Genomic DNA, 15,853 nt, shown 5'->3' with positions numbered 1-15,853 from the left:
CCTGGTATGTAATTGCTCTGTGGTTCAATTCCAGCTGGAAAGTTAGTGTTTTCAGGAATGGAATGGGTATAGTCATCGAGAGGCGGAAGCTCCGTTAGAATCTCAGTGTGCCGTGGCACTAGTACGGGAGGCAAGACTGGAAAAGCAAAATTCAAAGCATTAGTAAGACCCTCAAAATACACACTTCTGTGAGCTAAAAGAAAAAAAAAATCTAAAACATCTAACAATTTCTTCAGATGTTTTGAAATTTTCTGACTCTCAGTACTGCTAATACTGTAATTGTACTGCTAGTAACTGGAAGAAACAGATTCCTGAGGTGCCTCTTGAGTAAGACTATTCCACATTAGCAAAGGTAAGTCATCTCTATTCTCCTTGTCATGCCAGACCGTACTTAGCCATCTGGAAACTGCTAGCGGTACTGGAAGTGTTTATTGGGTTATTCAACACACTTGTAAAGTAAAGATTTTTCATTATCTTTACTATTAAAAACTTTCAGGGGATGGTATTCTCAAAAACTGTATCTCTAATCATCTTGTACTTCTGGCAAGAGAAAGCATCATCTTTTTCTATTTTTCATTTAAAACATTATGCTGAACAAGTATGTACAGATGCTGCTATAGAAAGTCAGAAGTAGAAGCAGTCTTCCTACCTGGTGTCTCCACTCTCTGATAGTGGTAAGGGTTTACACATACTTCATCCTTTTTAAGATTAAAAGCATATTCACAGTTTTCAATTGCTTTAAGTTCATGGTGACTGTGAAGATCGGGCCAGCGCCATAAACGACAGTAAATAACATGCGGTAATCCTTTACGATGAGATACCTGTAGACGGCCATCAAGAGATCTATATGGGAAAGATGTTAAGAAGCATTTACAGACTGCATGCTGTCTCTTAATCGCTCAAGCAATGGTGTACACACATGGGATGGGTAGTTTATTTATTCTCAGAATTCAGTGGATTGAAACTTTTAGTGACATTTATACTCTTGTTAAAAGGCCTCAAATGTGATAAAAATGATGGTATCAAGCAGTGTCTTAACTTATTTTTGAGCTGCTCAAATTATTGCCAGTGAATTTAGAGTTCATTAAAAGACAGTTTACCTCCAAGTATTTAGGGTGATTGCTTCATATAGATTTTTTAAATGCAGAAGACAGTTGTTAAAAAAAATAAAAATAAAATCACACACTTAATAGTCCCTTCCGCTGCTAAACCTCAAGGCTTTGCTGTGGCATGGACGCTTTATGGCTTTAAGCATAAGAATTCCCACAGGACTGCAAATAAGCCTATAAGCAGTCAGCTGCCCAAGCGATCCACATGGCAGTATAACTGCAATGCAAAAAGCACGAATGCACATCTTGTAAGGGCTGTACAGTTTATCTTCTTGACTTCATCTGCCTTGCTACCAGCTGAAAACATTTTGCTAGTTTTAAGACAGACTGCATATGCAGATGTTTATGATTGTTATGGGATGGGAGACAAACCTCAATACACAAATCAAGTAATGTGACATGAAAAAATAAAGACCCTGGTTAGAATTTGCCCACCATTAACTACTGAAGAATTTACAAACAATTAGTAGCTCGTATCTGAGCCAATTAGCAAGATTTAACTGAGAGCTTGTGGCATACAAAGTAGTTTAAACACTTTGTAAGATTAGGTCTAAAGAATTAAGTATCCCAACTTTGTTAATATAAACATCAAAACACATTAGAGCTTGTATTTAACAAGTCTTCCCATTCTTTCAATAGCACTAGCATGAAAAAGGAATATTCCAAAATTAGAGTTTCATTGGTCAAAACATCAGCTGAGAACACTTGGATTTCTACACTGGCAAGCAAATATTTTAAAGTGCTGTACCATGAGAGGCCTAGGAAGCATTTTAGTCTATTTTACAGCTAAAGCATCCCATTACAGACTCTTCAAAGCCAATCCCTCCCACAAGATTTCTATGATGCGAGAGAGGGCAGAATATTCACCTGGTTTGTTCAGAGAAGCTGTAAAGGCCTGTTGTATCCCACTGATCTATCGTGTTTGGTGCACTCAGTCCCCAAATTTCAGAGCAAGTGCTGTGCATAAATTGAAAACAAAAACAAAAAATTGATATGAATATGGAACATGGTTATTCAAAACACCATGATGTCAAACATGGAAAAATGTACAGAATACTTCCTTTCACATAGAAGACAGAGCATTGTTAGACTTACATTTAAACTGATATCTCATGCTATATTTTCTATATGAAGGAGGCCATCAAAATGGAACACGTGACTGAAGGTAAATGATAATGTTTTTAAAAGGTGAACAAGTTCTCTGGTTTTAAGTAGTCAATACAGTTGTAATGTTCCTTAAAACAGGCAAAACTTCCTCAGCCTAGCTCTTAACAAAATTCAGTTTTAAAGGGTAGTTCCTGGATTGGTTTTTTTGGTTTTGTTTGTTTTTAAACATAAGCTTCCCTAAGACTTCAAACAAAGGCCATGTGTATCTGAAACCGAACATCACAATCTAACTTTCAGGTACCACCACTTAAGCATTAATCTCATTCTCCATGCACATACTAATTTGCTGCTTTTCCCAAAACAGGAAAATTAGGACTCTGAAGAAAAGCACGTTGTAGCTGATACTTCTCACTGTTTTCTGATTAAAAAACCTAAATATTCTTTTCCACTATATACAAAACACAGAATGTTTAACACAGTTTTACAGTACAGTATTTTAAGTCTTAACTACAGAATAACAAAACTTTAATTGCTAAATCAAGCAGGAGGAAAGAAAGACATCTATTAGTTTACTAAACTGGTTCAATGACAAGATCACAACATTAAAGAAAAAGGAGCCTCCATTGATAGGCACGAACTAAAAGCAGCAGCAGATTTAAGTAAAGCAAGAAAACAGCATGGGCTTGTAAATGGGCAGCACATTTTCAGAATCATAAATCAAGCTCAGCTCTATCACAGACTTGCTCTGTGACCACTGAAAACTGACAGTTTATTTTACATAAGTAACACACAACTAGACTTCGCACCTCAGAAATTAAGAGAATTTGGTTGACAAGCAACTTACAACTCCACTCCCTAATGACAAAGCCTGAAGTTTGACTGGCTGCTACATTACCTTTAAAGTTAATAGCCTCTGAAAATTTGCAATAGAAGGAAAAGAATCCAAGTTCACCGAACTCCTGGTTTTAAATATAAGCTTTGCTATTTAAATTTAAGCTACTAAGCTTAGCTGATACACTCACAAGTTTGGATTGAGTGTTCAAGGGAAGAAAAATGAAGCAGGTATTTTTATTTCTCGTCCCTACACAGAGAAAATTCATTAGTGTTATGAAACAAAAGAGCAGACAGCACAGCACTGTACTTAAAACCACTTTCAGGGCTGAAAACCACCTCAATTCCACAGTGACTTTAATAAAACATAAGTGTGGGCTACTGACAAAGGGAACGAATGGTTCTCGTCCCCTCCTTGCCTTGTCTCTCATGCCTCATTTCTAATGCCATCCCAGGGAGGCTGAAATGTCTGTGCAATTGAGCAGCAACCCAAATCAATGAACTGGCTATCTGACCACAGAACATGTGACTGAAAATTAATGTTTTGAGTTACTTTTCAGCCAGATCAGTTGTTCTATTCACTGTGGAGCTACACAAGCACTACAAATGTGGAGCGAGAGTGTAATTTTGGGCAGTAGCCTGCATTTATCACAAATAAAACTGTTGAATAAAATATGGCCTTTGACATTTTACTAATTATGGACACAAGTAAAATCTTGTACTAGATGACTTTTTGTCTAGTAGAGAGCAGCAGAGCCACACACGAAAGCCCGTTCTCTAACATACATCCAGCTCTTCAAAAGAGCCAACTGTCCTGAACAAGTTACATCCATCTCAGACACAGGCAGCATCACAGCTCTCCAGAAACAGAGAGGGCAGAAGAGTAATACTGACCATCACTGCATCAGTAGAGCCTACAACCTCTCTTTTTCATATTCCTAAGATGCCTCCACAACGCTGAGCTGCCAGAAGCTGTGTAAGGATTGAAATAGTTGCCCTGAAGACATACAGGCAGCCTGTGGGACACCAGGGAGCATCCCTGCACTGTACTGTGTCCTTAAATATGCACCACTACTGCTAGTAAGACAGATCATCACACACATTAAATTAGAAGAACAATCAGCAGACACAAAGCCTGCTGCATATTAATTGACACAGTCAGCTCTGACAGCTTACTACCTTTGAGCAATGAATCCTTTATACAAAGCAGTGCTCCAAAGCTGATGCTGTCACACAAATTACACATTCCCAAAATTGTGGGGTGCATCACTGGTGTAAATGTCACGCAGTTGCTACACAAGACTTTTAAGACAGCACATGCAAAAGTAAAATTTTATATCCCTTGACAAAGCACAATGAACAGGAACAGTATTTTATATTGCTAACCTCTTCTCTCTAAATATTCAAACTATCAAAGCTGACAGCATATTCCATAACCTATGGAAAGACAAACGGTACCCTGAAGTGACTGTGTGACGGAGCCATAGCTTGCAATGAAACTCAGGACACCATAGAGGGAGGGCAGGCCAGGAGGTACAGAAAAAGTGATCAGTTAGAGCAAAACTGCTCCAATATTCAGCAGCTTACATGATATGCTGTCTTCCAGGATGTAAGCCTGCTTAGAGCTGGAATTAATATCAGTGTTTTACTGGCTCATCTACACTAGGACTATACTCCAATTCCAATAATCCACAATCAAACACTGAAGAGCCTGCAGGAAATCATCCTGTATGATCAATAAAGTCAGCTCAACGCAGCTTTTACTGTTCACTGGAAGAAACATCTGAGGAAATAAGGTGGTCTCCCCACTCTCCCGCTCACATAAAAGATCCATTGCCTAAAAGATGCAAGACCGTCCCCCCACCACGTCACCCAGACAGTAAACTGGGGCTCTTAATATTCGCGCACACACACCAAATCAGAATTAAATTCCTCACAACCATAAAAAGCATGCTTCATACACAGCACTTCCATGAAAGGCCACATGATGTTCATTCATGCACAAGCAATAGCATGACGGGGGACAGACACTCCTACTCATCCCAGAAAGGCAGTGGCTGGAAAGAAGGAGACTGCATTCTGAAAGATATTTAAACAACCATTAAAACCATCTAAAAGGGAGACAGGAGTTACAGACTTTTTAGTAGTACAGAATTACTGCCCCAAAATAAAAAGGAGGCATTCTCTCCTAAACCTACCTTTCTGAAGCGTTCCAAATCCCTTGTGATGTGAAGAGTCTTTCTATGCCTTAGTCCATAAAGAATTTGGAAAAATCAAGGACTGTACTCATAAGTTAAGTCTTGTCTGGAAACATTCCCAGGCCCTGGAACATGATCACATATGCTAGAAAGAAGCTAGGACATTCCCCAGCACTGCACCATGCCAATTACTCTTCTCCCACACAATTCCCAGGTTTATGAGTCGCACACCATCGGGACCACTTGCACTGGGCAGTTCGGATGCAGCCACCCTGCCCTGGTAGCTAAGACTTGAAGAGTATGGACAAGGCAGTCCTGAGCCAGGTTGGCCACAGTACCCAGGAACATTCACAGGCACATTTAATTTATTATAGAATCATTTAGGTTGGAAAAGACCTTTAAGATCATCAAGTCCAACTGTTAACCTAACACTGCCAAGTTCACCACTAAACCATGTCCCTAAGCACCACATCTACACGTCTTTTAAACACCTCCAGGGATGGGGAATCAACCACTTCCCTGGGCAGCCTGTTCCAATGCCTAACCACTCTTTCTGTGAAGAAATTTTTCCTAATATCCAAACCAAACCTCCCCTGGCACAACTTGACCCCATTTCCTCTAGTCCTATCACTTGTTACTAGGGAGAAGAGACCAACCCCCACCTCGCTACAACCTCCTTTCAGGTAGTTGTAGAGAGCAATAAGGTCTCCCCTCAGACTCCTCTTCTCCAGGCTAAACAACCCCAGCTCCCTCAGCCTCTCCTCATAAGACTTGTTCTCGAGACCCTTCACCAACTTCGTTGCCCTTCTCTGGACACGCTCCCCCATCTCAATGTCCTTCTTGTAGTGAGGGGCCCAAAACTGAACACAGTACTCGAGGTGCGGCCTCACCAGTGCCCAGTACAGGGGCACTATCACCTCCCTGGTCCTGCTGGCCACACTATTCCTGATACAGGCCAGGATGCCATTGGCCCTCTTGGCTACCTGAGCACACTGCTGGCTCATGTTCAGGTGGCTGTCAACCAACACCCCCAGGTCCTTTTCTGCCAGACAGCTCTCCAGCCGCTCCTCCCCAAGCCTGTAGTGTTGCATGGGGTTGTTGTGACCCAAGGGCAGGACCCAGCACTTAGCCTTGTTTTATCTCATACAGTTGGCCCCGGCCCATCGATCCAGCCTGTCCAGGTCCCTCTGTAGGACCTTCCTACCCTCCAGCAGATCGACACTTCCACCCAACTTGGTGTCATCTGCAAACTTCCTGAGGGTGCACTCGATCCCCTCGTCCAGATCATCAATGAAGATGTTGAACAGGACTGGCCCCAATACTGAGTCCTGGGGAACACCACTCATGACCGGCCGACAACTGGATTTGACTCCATTCACCACCACTCTCTGGGCTCGGCCATCCAGCCAGTTTTTAACCCAGCGCAGAGTGCACCCATCCAAGCCATGAGCAGCTAGCTTCTCCAGGAGAATGCTGTGGGAGACAGTGTCAAAGGCCTTACTAATGTCCAGGTAGACAACATCCACAGCCTTCCCCTCATCCACCAAGCGGGTCACCTTGTCATAGGAGGAGACCAGGTTAGTCAAGCAGGACCTCCCTTTCATAAACCCATGCTGACTGGGCCTGATCCCCTGATTGTCCCATACTTGCCACGCAATGGCACTCAGGATGATCTGCTCCATGACCTTCCCCGGCACCGAGGTCAGGCTGACAGGCCTGTAGTTCCCCAGATCCTCCTTCCGGCCCTTCTTGTAGATGGCTGTCACATTTGCTAACTTCCAGTCAGCTGGGACCTCCCCAGTTAGCCAGGACTGCTGCTAGATGATGGAAAGTGGCTTGGTGAGCACCTCTGCCAGCTCCCTCAGTATCCTCGGGTGGATCCCATCTGGCCCCATAGTCTTGTGTGTATCTACATGGTGTAGCAGGTCACTAACCATTTCCCCTTGGATTATGGGGGCTTCATTTTGCTCCCCGTCCCTGTCTTCCAGCTCAGTGGGCTTGGTAACCCAAGAACAACTGGTCTGACTATTAAAGACTGAGGCAAAGAAGGCATGAAGTACCTCAGCCTTTTCCTTGTCCTCTGTCACTATGTTTCCCCCCGCATCCAGTAAAAGATGGATATTCTCCTTAGCTCTCCTCTTGTTGCTAATGTATTTATAGAAACATTTTTTGTTGTCTTTTACAGCAGTAGACAGATTAAGTTCCAGCTGGGCTTTGGCCCTTCTAATCTTCTCCCTGCATAACCTCACAACATCCTTGTAGTCCTCCTGAGTTGCCTGCCCCTTCTTCCAAAGGTCATAAACTCTCCTTTTTTTCCTGAGTCCCAGCCAAAGCTCTCTGTTCAGCCAGGCTGGTCTTCTCCCCCTCCGGTTCGTCTTTTGGCACATGGGGATGGCCTGCTCCTGCGCCTTTAAGATTTCCTTCTTGAAGAATGTCCAGCCTTCCTGGACTCCTTTGCCCTTCAGGACTGCTTCCCAAGGGACTCTGTCAATCAGGCTCCTGAACAGGCCAAAGTCTGCCCTCCAGAAGTCCAAGGTGGCAGTTCTGCTGACCCCCCCTCCTTACTTCTCCAAGAATCGAAAACTCTGTCATTTTATGATCACTATGCCCAAGACAGCCTCCAACTGTCACATCACCCACCAGGCCTTCTCTGTTCACAAACAACAGGTCCAGTGGGGCACCTTCCCTAGTTGGCTCCCTCACCAGCTGTGTCAGGAAGTTATCATCTTCCACACACTACAGGAACCTCCTAGACTGTTTCCTCTCCACTGTATTGTATTTCCAGCAGGCATCTGGTAAGTTGAAGTCCCCCATGAGGACAAGGGCTAGCAGTCATGAGGCTTCTCCCTAAGTGGAAAGGGTTGCAAGAGTTGGCGTTTCAACCTGACTTTTCATCTGCTTATAAGAAGCAGCATCTCAGATGATATTGTACAATTCTGGCAAGAAGAATCTTTAATGTGGCTATCAGCATGCAACAGCACACAGTATGCCTTCACTTCTTCCATTTCATCATTTCCTTTAACAGGAAAGTCTGAGTTCCAAAAAACCCTACTCTGGGCAAGAAATTACCTAAACAGCAGAGAGCTGTAGCAATGCTTCACAATTTTGAGACAAAGTGCCAAAACTGCTGTTATTTAGTAAGACAGAAAACACTGACACACAGAAGAAAAATGTGGACACAGGGAAAACCTAAATATCAAAGATAACCAAAACGTATTTGTATTGCCTAGTCTACATATCACAGATGATGTTCCCAATCAGCATCAACAGTGCAAACTATCTTAGTGGAATAATAGTATCTGTAAGTCTACTACAAAATTTGACTATCAAGTCCCTGTTCAAATACAGATGAATTATTGATCTGCCCATGAAGAATGAACATGGACAAACGTGGTTTGTACCACACTCATAAGCAATAGGATTGCTTGCTTTAATATATTATATCCCTATTGGAGGAATCAAAGTCCATATAAAAATCCATAATAACCAGATATGAACTACATGGGATGAAACAGTCTAAAGTAACACACTGTAGTCACATTCAAGAGTCCAAAAATATAGATGGACATAATCTCAACTGGAACACACTGCCCAAAAATAGATTCTTGTATTTGCAATATAATTAGGTGGCAAAGGACGCTGACCCATCTAGGTGAAAAAAGGAACAGGATAAGGTTGAATAGGGTAAGATAACCATTGCCAACCAGCATATTAATGTTAGTCTGTGACAGTACAACCTCATCTTAGTGAATACAGAAATCCATTTGCATCCTGGATTGCAGTGACAGTAATTCTGAATTAGAAACTTCAGTAGTTGGAGATGCAGCTACACAGAACAATCCACAACCCCCTCACTGATGTCCAGATGCCAACTAATAAAGCCACCTCAGGTTTGCACTCAACCTAGGCCGCTTAATTAGGTTCAGTTTCTCAGCACAGTTGAAAGCCAGATGTACTGATTTGTAGATCCAAGCAAGTATGTGCAAGTACTGTCCAAACAGTCGTGACCACAGCATCAAACAAGCTGATGCCTACACATGGTACTGCACTGCACACACTCCAAGGCATCCCTGTACTTTCCCCAAGTGCATTTGCAAAATAGAAGATACAATCAGGGATAAAGGTGGTAGGTCTCGTCAATAATACTCAGTTTTATAGAGATGCTGTTTTATTTGAGGCTATAGTTGAAAGAACCTGAAGCCAGCAGAGTTTTAAACAATACTCTATGTGCACCAAAGCTGTCGCACACATGCTTAGGCTGGTATCTGTATATTACAGGTTGTTGCTACTATGAATTTATTACCAGTTTTTACTGAGAGACAGAATGAACAAAGCAACTATCCTACCATTAACACTATTTACAGTATTGGCAGTGCTGCATGCTCTAGGTACTTTTTGTACTAAATGAAGTGCTTGCAACAAGTACATCAGATGAAAGTAGGCAGAATCACTTCAAAGATATTTACATATGAAGTATCAGAAAGTCTATACAGAAGTTGTTAATAATTGTCACAATTCATACCTAACTACAATTCCACTTTCTTCTTCAAAGTCTTGCAAAGAAGTGGAACAGCTCTAAAGCAGCTAAAAGGCACAGAGTTCAGTTGACAGCCTCCTCTTTACCTGAAGTGGTAGCACTAGAAAGACAACAAATAAAACCTGAAATGCAAATTGCATCACGCTAGTCAAAGCCCATATTATACAGGAATCATTATAGAATGGTTTTGGACATTTAATTTGCTTATTTGTGAAGTACTACAATGAACCCCTAACATTTTTCCTGAATCTTTCATATCTTTCAGAATCTACAGCCACTAACAAGTTTGCAAGTCCATGTTCAAGGCAATCTTTTCCATTTGTCTTTCTCCTGCATCCTATAATCACAAGCCTTTCCTCCACTGAATCTAATTTGTCTGTCCCTACATTTTCTGAGGCATTCGCAGTGCTGCAGCTGTGACTGAAATGAAAAATAATTTCATTAAACTGTGACAGTACCCCATTTATCTGTTTCAAAATAGGAGATGAGAAAGAAAGTTAGTTTTCAAATTCTAGAATTCTCATGCACAGTCTTCCCTACTGATGTGAGACTGACATTTGTTTTCACTCACGTTTTCACTCAAAGACTAAACAAGAAAAACGCAACAACAGAAAAGATCATGTTTTTACTTGAACTAGAGAACTTACTTCACACACACACACAAACACCTTTGTACCAGCCTAACATTTACAGGACTTACTACCTGTCGTGGTTTAACCCCAGCCAGCAACTAAGCACCACACAGCCACTTGCTCACTCCCCCCACAATGGGATGGGGGAGAGAATCAGAAGAGTAAAAGCAAGAAAACTCATGGGTTGAGATAAAGACAGTCTAATAGGTAAAGCAAAAGACGTGCACGCAAGCAAAGCAAAGCAAGGAATTCATTCACTACTTCCCATCAGCAGGCAGGTGTTCAGCCATCCCCAGGAAAGCAGGGCTCCATCATGTGTAACGGTTACTTAGGAAGACAAACGCCATCACTCCAAACATCCCCCCCTTCCTTCTTCTTCCCCCAGCTTATATACTGAGCATGACGACATACGGTATGGAATAGCCCTTGGGCCAGTCTGGGTCAGCTGTCCTGGCTGTGCCCCCTCCCAGCTTCTTGTGCACCTGGCAGAGCATGGGAAGCTGAAAAGTCCTTGACTAGTGTAAGCACTACTTAGCAACAACTAAAACATCAGTGTGTTATCAACATTATTCTCATCCTAAATCCAAAACACAGCACTATACCAGCTACTAGGAAGAAAATTAACTCTATCCCAGCTGAAACCAGGACACTACCTTGACTGAGATTTTGTCAAGGGGGCAGAATAGAGGTGCAGAATTTGCTTCGAGAACTACACCAAGCTATCCAAAATGGAGTTACAGCAGTAAGAAACGGTCACTAGATTTATGGAATTCCATTTTCTCATAACAAATGTGCAAATGTCATTGCTTTAACATTGCTTATGGCTGCTTCTGTAAAATTTGCCTGAGAAAACAGGTTATAGTCTATATGTTGAAGATATGTACCTTGCATAATAACTTTCTTGTTTGTTTGTAATCTTGCCATGCAAGATCTTAGATCCAAAACTTTATAGAGCAACATACTGAGCAGGAAAACAAGGCGGGAATACCACTATATTGACTTAGGCTCTGGTTCATCACTGGTGTAGCTGGATTGAAGTTGCGCTCCTGTGAAGACACTGTCCATTGCTCCACTGATACTAACTTTGAGAAGAGGATTGACTGATGGATGAAAGAACAGAATTCTTCCTCTCATACCAGTTATCTTTTTCCTGATGCAACTGGGGTTCAAGAACCCATAAAGCTGGGAGGGAGATATACCAAACCTTTGGAACTAGCTCAGAGAGGGTCTCGAAGACAACAGTAACAGGAAAGACTGATTTGAAAGGCTTAGGAGTAATATAGAAGAATCAAAGTCAGCAATTTAAAAAGTTCATTGGCTTACATACATTATTGTATTCAGCACAGACGACAGTTCCTACCAAATCTGCCTGATCATGGTTTCCTTAATTCTGGGTTTCAAATGAAAATATGTGTAGCTGCTTTTATATTCTGACTTGACAGTCCTTTCTATATACTGGCAATTAGCATTTCTCCCTACTACAACCCAAAATGTCTATGTACCAGCCAATAGCAATCCTAATTATACTATCTGTCAGCAAACAGCACCTCAGCTAGCTGTATAGCCAGTTGTCTGAACAAAAGCTTACTGTAAAATGTAGTTTGGCTGACCTAAGTGTCTCAACTACTGAAATGTATGTTGCTCATGGTTTCTTTTCCCCATGCTGGGGGCGGCAGGGAAAAGGTTATTTGCCTATGCTCACTTAGAAAACATTAGAGAGATCTGCAATAACAACGCAAATATGAAGTTACTTTCATGAGATATCTACCCTACTCTTCTTTGAATCCTACATCATTTTGCATCCCTGCAGAATTGACCAATCTTTTAACTTTCACCCATATTACAGTGACAAAATGTCATATACTCACTTAAATGTACATAACCAGGCATACACATTCATCAAATGGCGTGATTTAAAGCTACAGCAGTTCATTCCTGCTTGTGAATGATGTGAAATAATAACACAGAGGTCCTGATCTCATTTTCTTGCAACAGAAAATTTAAAGATTCAGTAATTCAGTATGAAATAGCGATTTTTCTTCTAAGCACCTGCTAGAGGGATGAGCTAATATCTTGACCAATGCTGAATAAGAAGTACAAGTGTGAATTCCTCTTAAAAACGATTTACACATATCGCAGTGGCACTCATCTTTAAGAGGAGCTGGACAAGATTCTTCTATGGAAACCATTCTGTGACAGACACTGTAGAAAAGCAGACCCCTAGAAAAGTTCTGTTAAAGGATAGTATTAACAACTAGAATAAATAGATATTGACACATTATAAATACAGGTGGGCAGTTAGTTTGCCAACAATTCTTCAAAGGAGAAACAGAGCCTGTTAAGTCTAGTAAAAGGATAATAAGTAATGTCTAAAATAGCCCTGGACTCCGGAAAAGAAAGCTTTTACAGAACTGAAAGCACAGGTTTCTCTCTCAATACAAACTAAATAAAACAATAGTAAAACTGGCAGCTGAGGCACTCAGCTCCCACAATTATGAGTGCTTCCCCATGTGTCTCCAACCCCTTAGATATACTTTTATTTAAGCAATTGGTCTTATATACATAACAAAAAAAGCCTTGCTAACCCTCTCCCCCAGAATCCAAAAGCAGACCTTTTTTCTTCAAGCATATGCAACACAAAGATTACTTGCTCAAAACAGTAACTGTACCTTCTCTCCTTGACTCCCTCCTCCTCACGCACACATTCAGGACACACTACATCCAAGAAAGAAATGTTTATGTATGTGCATATTTAGTGGAATATAAACCAGGAACCATTACACAACTTCTCATAATCAGAAAACCCTTTTATGAATAAAGTTTACATAGAATTTTATACAATACATTCAAAATCATTACATCAAATACAAAATGCAGCATCTGGACAGAGAAAAATGACTTAAGTAACCTTCCTTATAAACGGATGTATACTAAAAAATTAACACATCAAAATCGCCAGAAAAGTAGGAGGCACAGGATTCAATTAACCTCTCTAACATTGTGGGAAATGAAAAAAGTCATTGAACAACTCCCATTTACTTCAGCTTAAACTTTAAGGATGTCCACAAGGGATGCAAAATCAGAACATGAGGTACAAGATACTCTGTTATAGCCTAACATCTGAGGTGCCTACTGCTCGTTTCAGGGCCAGTAGCTAGTTTCTTCCAGTTTTGCAGAGTGCCAGGCCAACAAAACATCTTGATGAACAGTATATGCTTCTGTTGCCTTTTCTATGTCACATGTTCCTGGTCACATGTTCAACAAACTGCCTACAAAGGCAAAAATACAGACATAAGACAGGCCTCTTTAAAGCACTTAATCCTTCTCCCAAACCCTGACATGCTAGCCCAGTGCTGTTAGACAAAATAAAGCAGCCAAAACCAATCAATGTTACCTTTATTTTTCTCTCAATGCTATGAGACGCTGGAAGAATAGCACCTCAAAGTTCAAGACCAATTTTTCCAGGAAAACCAAGCAGAAGATATTTATTTCTTTTCTTGTTGTCCATACGGTCTGTTCAGATGCAGATCATATCAAGGAGTCTTTACTCTCTGTTCAAAGTCAGGTGGAGATCAGCCTGCAAACTTGTAAGCTTCTGTCCTGGTTTCAACTGGGATAGAGCTAATTTTCTTCTTAGCAGCTGGTATAGTGCTGTGCTTTGGATTTAGGATGAGAAGAATGTTGGCTGATGTCTTGGTTCTTGCTGAGCAGAGTTTATACTAGTCAAGGACTTTTCAGCTTCCCATGCTCTGCCAGGTGCCCAAGAAGCTGGGAGGGGGCACAGCCAGGACAGCTGACCCAGACTGGCCAAAGGGCTATTCCATACCATATGATGTCATATTCAGCATATAAACTGGGGAGAGTTGGCCGGGGGGCAGCGACTACTGCTCGGGGACGTGTTGGGCATCAGACGGCGGGTGGTGAGCAACTGCATAGTGTATCACTTGCTTTGTTTATTATTACTATTTTATTATTATTATTATTATTACTACTACTTTATTTCTCTTCAATTATTAAACTGTTCTTAACTCAAGAGTTTTCTGACTTTCACCCTTCCAATTCTCTCCCCCATCCCACCGGGGGGGGGGGGGGAGTGAGCGAGGGGCTGTGTGGTGCATAGTTGCTGGCTGGGGTTAAACCACGACAGTCCTTTTTGGCGCCCAACGTGGGGCTCGAAGGGTTTGAGGTAATAACAGATTAACCAGAGTGTATTAAGGAATTTGTATCTGTTAACAGCTGCCAGTCATAATATTGATTCATCTGTTCTCAGTATTAGTCTACCTGATCTGCACCATGCTCTTGTTTTTGCTGTTCTTGTTAAAGACTGGCATTGGGTTTTGCAGTTTGCTGTGCAGTGATTCGTGAAGTTTTGCCTGGGAGATTTGTTATTAAACACTGACCTTGAGTGCTATCTGGTATTTGGGTTCTGTAGTGAAGCCATTACTGTACTGCGGGTACCACCTCATGGAGACAATTAGCAATTATACCTCTTCCTCTGAGAGGTTTTCTATGGAGGAAATACAGAATGGCACCTTCGCTGCCTTCTTCGATGATGTTTCCTCCTTCATTACAACAACTTTTCATTATCTATCTTGAGCATCCTTGGGTAGTTAAGATATATCCATTGGTAGTTCTTGGGAATATTGTTTCAGTTTTGTCTAAGGTTAATAAGCAGTTGAAGAATATCATCCAGAGATCTGCCCCAAGGCTGGACAGTTATGAGTGGCAGGGTGTGTGGGAGAGCATGGGCAAATGCCTAGGACGGTGGGCCCCTCCAGTGTTTTGGAACTTCACCCCTGAACAAGTGCAGAATCCTGAAAAACTAGTACAGTATTTGGAAAAAGTATGCTGTCACTCTGGCAATTCTAGGGAGACACAAATCACTGCAATGTGCTGGGGCCTGGCCCATGCCTACCGAGCCCTATTCAACACTATTCAGAACCCTCAAGGGGAAGAGAAGGTCTCTGGATCTGACGACAAAACGACTGGTGCTGCGGCTACGCCAGCCCCTGCGACAGGCACTGCAGCTACGCCAGAGAACCAACCCATGCCAGTATCAGTCACCCCTATACACAAGAAAAAAAACACACAAGAAAACAAGCTCGTTTAGTAAGGGCTGATGATGAACCAGGGCCATCACAAGAACAGCAGGAGGAAGAGGCAGGACCCACAAATGAGACGGTAACCACCCGATCCCTGTCCCTGAGTGAGCTGCGAGATATGCGAGAAGATTTCGGTCGTCGTCCAGGCGAGCACATCGTCACCTGGCTGCTCCGATGCTGGGATAATGGGGCCAGTAGCCTGGAATTAGAGGGCAGGGAAGCCAAGCAGCTGGGATCCCTTTCTAGGGAAGGGGGCATTGACAAAATGATTGGAAAAGGGGCAAAAGCCCTCAGCCTCTGGAGGCGACTCCTGTCAGGCGTGAAAGAAAGGTATCCC

General features: G+C 42.1%; 1 protein-coding gene across 2 annotated transcripts in view; it reads right to left on the bottom strand.

The window, feature by feature from the left end:
- LOC309602015 (mothers against decapentaplegic homolog 2-like) overlaps positions 1–15,853 on the bottom strand; it is a 54,399-nt gene that overhangs the window by 15,467 nt on the left and 23,079 nt on the right. Inside the window, exons 3-5 of one of the 2 annotated variants that reach the window (XM_082335289.1) lie at positions 1,977–2,066; positions 650–843; positions 2–136 (exon numbers count right to left, since the gene is read on the bottom strand). In XM_082335289.1, the coding sequence (XP_082191415.1) occupies positions 2–136; positions 650–843; positions 1,977–2,066 (419 nt within the window). The remainder of the gene's footprint in view (position 1; positions 137–649; positions 844–1,976; positions 2,067–15,853) is intronic. The other variant, XM_082335290.1, reaches the window with a different exon arrangement.

This window comes from Platalea leucorodia, assembly GCF_965183815.1.
Source record: "Platalea leucorodia genome assembly, chromosome: W".
Lineage (NCBI taxonomy): Eukaryota > Metazoa > Chordata > Aves > Pelecaniformes > Threskiornithidae > Platalea > Platalea leucorodia.
This window is presented reverse-complemented; position numbering and strand designations above follow the sequence as displayed.